A 6,636-nucleotide genomic window follows, 5' to 3' on the forward strand; every position below is an offset into this window, starting at 1 on the left:
TTCATGCTGTAACCCCCCCACCACCACCACCACCCCACACCCCTCCCTCCCGAAATCCATTCAAGTTTACAACACACTGGCTGGAAATCCCCACCTCATGACAGAGCTTCCTGGTTACTGGCTAATGGAGGCGCCCTTTTTCTTCTTCTTTCTTTTTTACATTAACACACTGCAGGGGAAAACATTATCTAACCGGTGCTTTGAAAAAAAAATGTTGATTTCATGCTGGCTTAGCAGCAGAAAACCTTAAAACACCCCCTTCACATGTTACCTAATCATGCTGCACTTTTTTTTAAAGAATATACTCCCACAAATTGGCATTATTATTATTAGTACAGCAGCCTGGTTGTTATTTCTACCCACCTCATTCATTGCACAGCAGCAGCAGTAGTAGTAGCAGCTCATGGCGTCGAGGCGCTGTGCATTGAGAAAAACAAGCTGCAGCCTGAACCGGATAACGCTCTGAATTTAGGACAAAGCAGCAGCAGTGGAGCTGGTTGCTCTTGTGTCGACGCACCTGGTAGTCATATGTTATATGATAACAATAGTAATAATAATAATAATAATAATGGTGCGAGCACGTTGTGGGTTATTCCCCTTCTGTCGGTCGGAAGGCGGCGGTGAAAGCTGAGGGCTGATCTGGGTGCATTTTTTTTTTTTTTTTTTTTTTGGCAAAGGTTCAAGTGATTAAATTAAAATAAAAATAAAAAAGAAGTGAGTGACAGAGGCTGCAGTAAACTGGTGGTGGAGGGAGGGGAGGGGAGGGGAAGGAGGGGAGGGTGACGGTGGACAGAGGAGGAGGAGGAGGAGGGGGGGGTGTCTGTCGAAGAAATCAAGTCAATAGAAACTGAAGTGGAAGCAGGCGTTTAGAGCTCCGTGGTGACGTCACTGCTCCACATTGAGCCAGTAGTAGAGACTCAGTAGAGATAGATAGAGGAGAGCCGTAGTAAAGTACACACCGACATGAACTTCTCCCCGTAAAACTTCAACATTGTTGCTCTAAAAAAAGTCGGGAGAGGACGACTTTGTATCCTTTTTCTTCCTCCGACGCACGGAACTTGCTCTTTACGCGCTTTATTTTTTATTTTTTTTTTTAATTTTAACCGGAGCCCGGAGAGGAAAAGCAGCAATAACAACAATAACAACAACAAAAAAAGAATAATATTAACCAGAGAGGGGGGGAGGCAAGGAAGGAAGGAAGACACCACATTTTGGGTTTTCTTTTCTGGGGGGTCGTCGACGACGCTAGCGCTATGTCGTCCGCGGCGGTCGCTGCCTCTTCCAGGAGGCAGTCGTGTTATTTGTGCGACTTGCCCCGCATGCCGTGGGCCATGATCTGGGATTTTACCGAGCCCGTCTGCAGGGGATGTGTCAACTACGAAGGAGCAGACCGCATTGAGTTTGTCATCGAGACGGCCCGGCAGCTCAAGAGGGCTCACGGGTTTCAGGAGGGCAGGTCTCCCGGGCCGGGGAAGTCGCAGCTCTCCGGGAAGGAGATCCAGGCGATCAACCACGCGGCGGCAGCGGGAGACCCCGGCTCCCGGCCGCCGCAGCCGCTGGACCGCTACCCGCTCTCCTCCGACCGCCCGCCCAGGCTGGGTCCTGAGTACCAGTCTGGCAGGCAGGCGAACGGCATTCCCGTCCCCAATGGATTTCCTAAGCCTGACGAGCCGCCGGAGCTGAACCGCCAGAGCCCCAACCCGCGCAGGAATAGCACGGTCCCACCGAATCTAGTGCCTTTGGTTAACGGGAACATGCCCCCGGTGCACGCCGTCAACGGCAGACCGGGCCAGCTGGGGCTTACCTCCACACTGGCGGGCGGTAGTCCCGCCGACCTGGGCAAGAGACCCGCCTCGGTCTCCAGCACCGAGCACGACAGAGAGGTGAAGGAGAAGCACAGACCGGACAGTCTCACGCCGGAGATCTCCGAGAGCCACAAAAACAGGGCAGAACCGGACTGGATGGGCAAGGGCAAAACGGTGAGGGACCTGATGGCTCTGCACAATTTCGACAACAGGTTCAAGAAGGACCATGCGGCCATGCAACAAAGGGTTATGAGCTATGAGGCCAGCGCCACGGTTTCCAAGTCAGGTAAGCGTCCAGTAGCGTTTAAATTCATGTGTACTTTGTGCATGTTTTCATTTTTTAATTATCCTCATCGGCCAACTCAAGCTCAGGAATGAGTTAATAATGTACAAATGATAAATATAGTGTCACATCTGCAAAGTTCAGGTTGTAAAAGTGAAATTTTTGCTCGCTCTTTGTGGTTGTTATTATTGTTTTGTAGCCTGTGGTGCAGCAGGGAGCAGCAAAAATGCATGTCTCCCCTCTAGTGTAATTGTTGATCCTAGTCTGAGCTGTGCAACTCAACTATTCTGTTTAACCCTTTCCCACCTCCAGACAGAGGAAAACACCCCCGGAGCATGAAGAGAAAAGCGTCGCCTGAACCAGAGGGAGAGGGGACAGCTGCCAAGCTCAATGGAGAAGGACAGCAGTGGTTACCACCGCCTGCTGACGGACTGAAAATGCCTCCGGTTCCCCCGCCAAGCTTCGCCTCTCCCCCCTCCACAATATCCCCCCACTCCCGCACCACCCCACCTGAGGCGGCCCAGAATGGCCAGTCTCCCATGGCGGCGCTAATCATGGCGGCAGACAATGCAGGTGGGAACAGCTCTCCCAAGGACGCCAACCAAGTCCACTCCACCACCCGGAGGAACAGCAGCAGCCCCCTGTCGCCGTCCTCCATGAATCAGAGGAGGCTGGCGCAGAGAGATGCATCCGGCGCAGGTACCCCCCACGTGCCAGGCATGGACCAAGTGCACCCCCAAAGCATTCCGGACTCCTCTGTACCCGGCAGCATACCCCTGTGTTGCACGCTGTGCCACGAGCGTTTGGAGGACACACACTTTGTTCAGTGCCCGTCTGTGCCCTCTCACAAGTTCTGCTTCCCGTGCTCGAGGGAAAGCATAAAGCAGCAAGGCGCCACGGGTGAAGTGTACTGTCCGAGCGGAGAGAAATGTCCCCTGGTTGGCTCGAACGTACCGTGGGCTTTCATGCAAGGAGAAATCGCCACCATCCTCGCAGGAGACGTCAAAGTAAAAAAGGAGAGGGACCCTTGATTTTGTTTGAACACTTCTTTGGGGAGGGGAAGCAAAAAATATGAGTATAAATATATAAATATCACATACATACCATTCAAACAAACTAACGGACTTGTACATATTGGACCCAAGGGAAGAGTATACTTCGTAAACATGGTTGTATAATTTTTGATTTTTGAATACATTGTGTTTCTATATTTTTGAAGATAAAGGTATGTACTCATTATAATGGACTACGTTCCTCTTTGTTGATGTTTAACAAACTCTTGATGTACTTCTAGGTCTGGTGGCAGTTCCTGTTTAACGTAGAATGTGACTAATGCTACTCTACGAGCACTTGGCAAAACTGAAATGCTTTTAGCTGTACTTGTATGCACTTGTTTAAAAATTGCCAAATACAATTTCTGATCTTGTATGAACTTATTGTCTGAGCTTGCTTCATTTGAGTGATTAAGTTACACAGGACTGTGGACAGATGATGAGATATAGGTCTCTCTCTTTCTCTCTCTGTACTCCCTCCCTCTCTCGCCTCCTTGACACGCAGGCTTGTTGTGACGGCTCAGGAGACTTGATTTACGCTGCAACAACAACAACAACATTAAAGTAGGCTACTGTTTTTCAAGCTGCAGGACGGCAGCACCCCCACCTCCTCTTTTTTTTTTTTCTGCGCACAAGCCTTTTTCATGATTTGTGGAAAAAAAAGCAAAGCATGGTTGGTGGTGGTTGGGGAAGAGGGGGAGCAAACACATTGTTCCAAATTTGCTCCAGTTTGTGCATCACTGTAACTGATTGCAGCGTATGGAAATAGGTGCCAAGTCATGTTCAGTCAGCTGGAATCTGTTGAGTCAGTAATGTGAGAAAGTGCATGATTGTCAACATGATACCATCGTGTAACCGTGTTGTGTAACCACAAATTAGGACTTTTGCTGAAATTAACACTCTTTAGTTTGTTTGTTTTTCCTGCAAATTGTGTTCTGAAGCTTTTTATTTTAAATAATCGCACGTTTGATTCACTAAGCAGTTGACAAATAAAAATCAGCATTGCAAACTATCTCCAGGCATGAATTAGGTACGTTAGCGTTGCAGCAACACCCCTTTACTTTCAGTTTGTGTACACACCATCGCTGATACTACAACATTCTTCCACATGCTCGAGATCAGATCCCTGCCTCAGCATTGCAACGTGTGCCCTCCTCCGGGGTAAACAGTAACGCTGTTGCTGCTTTAAATACCAACCTCGCTCTGCATCTCTTCAGATGCAAATTTTAATTGTTGCAGATTCATGGCGGCGCGGCCATAAAAACAGCAATTCTGCCTCTGTAATGGCCGGTAGGCAGCCAGGCTCATCTCGAGCAGAGCAGAGAGCGGGGGGCTCGTGGGGTCGTTAAGTGACAAACTGTCTGCGAGAGGAGAAGCAATCTTGAGACTTGTTTTTACTCCTCTTCAGACAAAGAGCTCTCACTCCCCCTGTATGTGGCTGACACTGCACCAAGTGGAGGATAATATCTAGTAAAGAAGGAGGGGGACTTGGTGTAGTAGGCAGTTGCGTAATTATTGGAGGCATTATCTCGCTTCCTGCTTGTGTTTTATCGAGTTGTGAGTGCAGCTCCCGAAATCCAGCATCCAAAAATGTGTGTGTCGAGTCACTGAATCTGTGCATCGACTGGGGATTTATTGAACTTGCTGCACTCACAGATGTGTTTTACATGCATTTTTGCAGCCACCTCAAAGCCTGAACAGGGATTACCCACTCTTTAATAAGCTCTGTGGTGTCCTGATTAACTGATTGATTCATAATGTTGAATGAAAACACAGCCTTTGCACCCTACTGTTTAGCCAACTCACAGGGGCATGGATAATTATTGTCCCCCCTCCTAATTGAGACGACTAAAGAGGGAGAGTCATGGACAAAATTAACTCTCAGCAAAAACACAGCGGCTTTTTGCAGTGTGATTTGAGCCTCGATAGCCTTTTACAGAAACCTGTTTTTCATGAGTGCGCATTTTGTGCGCAGCTGTTTGTTTATGGTCCTTTTCCGTTCTTTGGACGGTTATCTTATCAGTTGGACTTTAAAACCAGAAACGCAACCCAGTTTGATAAAGGGTAACACATCTACAACACACCCACTACATAATCCATTTTACACTCTGTTCTCAGAGGTTGTTTTTTTATTAGTCGGCACTTTGACCTACTTGTTCCTTATGACGAGGTGCTGGGAGCCAAATTGAAATTGCCACATCTGAGAGTATCAGAGACAGGTTTTCGTAACCTGGTGTGAAGTATGATGCACTTAGACACAAAAGAACATTTCTCTCCCTCCTCCCTTTTCTCTCCCTCTCTTTCTCTCCTCGTGAAGATTTATCGCAGCACAGCCAATACCTGTTTGTTCAGTGCTGACTAAAATAGCCTGCGCCGTATCTAATACAGTGATAATGTGTCCCTGGAAGTGGCTCTGTCATAACACAACGCTCTGGTGTTGCATAGTTACCGGCGAGAAATCGGTGCACGGCAGATGCTCCGGGTGCAGCCTGTCCATTCATATGCAGGAGGGAACATTATATGGAGAGGTTTCTGTAAACAAGCTGCATGTGAAGACAAGGTCACGCAGAGTCGATGAGGGAAAGTTCAGCTTTAATTTTTTCTGATTATACATTTTCTGTTTATGCTACTACTTCGGTGAAACATCTCCTTGTTTTTCATGCGAGAGTCATTTGTGGTTAATGACTCACAGGGTTTCATTTTGTTTACTTATAAGAACCTTCAGGGATTTTTAATGTTTAAGCTCCTGCTTATGAGGCAAACACTGTCTGACTTTGATGTGCTGTTACCTTGACACTATTTTACAGAAAACCTTGTAAGACATGTCGTCTGCAGCTCAGCCAGGCGAAGTCCAGGTGAAACTGATAGCACCTCGGGCAAAGATTAATTTAGATTCCTGCTCCTTCTTCCGCTGGTTTATGATTCTAGCTTTTTGTCTAAAGCTACAGAACACGTAGCTTACAGTCATGTAGCTGAGCAGGATTAAATCCAAGTATTTGATGCTCCAGCCCAGACGTTCTTTATCAGGCTGCTGCAACACACCACCCAATCAATGGTCATAAAATCCCCCATTGAGTGTTTGATTGATTTACTTGACACAGTCCTGTTAATCAAGCTAAGTGAAAGGCAATAACAAATAGGTGGAGAAGAGTCTGTAGCCTTCCTGTCTCTCCTTTTAATGGATAACCGTCGGCTGGTATGCAGCGTTGCACAAAGATGTGGATGTGATAGTGGAGCTATAACTTGGTTGGTCAGAGTTCATATTTGTTGTCTTTGGAGCTTGAGGTGCATTTTGCCTGCTCTGTAAGCACGTGTTTGATGTTTCCAGTTCAGTTACGCTGCCTTAATGTTGATAGTATGAAGAAATACTCCTGTATATAGACGATAATCGCATTTACAGACGTTAATTTTGCCAGGAAGAGCAGCTAACCGTAACACTAATGCTGACAGCGTCTACAGTACATCGAAGAGCGCTCTGAATTCTAATCCTTAGGCT

The 6,636-nt window shown here is 47.3% G+C and overlaps 1 protein-coding gene across 1 annotated transcript; it reads left to right on the forward strand.

The window, feature by feature from the left end:
* The first annotated feature begins 933 nt into the window (after positions 1-933).
* Positions 934-3,520, forward strand: irf2bp2a (interferon regulatory factor 2 binding protein 2a). Its single transcript, XM_018680285.2, has 2 exons — positions 934-2,091; positions 2,401-3,520. Exons 1-2 carry the CDS (start codon positions 1,254-1,256, stop codon positions 3,117-3,119), a joined length of 1,557 nt encoding a protein of 518 aa, XP_018535801.1. The 5' UTR covers positions 934-1,253; the 3' UTR covers positions 3,120-3,520.
* The last annotated feature ends 3,116 nt before the right edge of the window (positions 3,521-6,636 follow it).

This window comes from Lates calcarifer, linkage group LG16_LG22 (assembly GCF_001640805.2).
Source record: "Lates calcarifer isolate ASB-BC8 linkage group LG16_LG22, TLL_Latcal_v3, whole genome shotgun sequence".
Taxonomy (NCBI): Eukaryota; Metazoa; Chordata; class Actinopteri; family Centropomidae; genus Lates; species Lates calcarifer.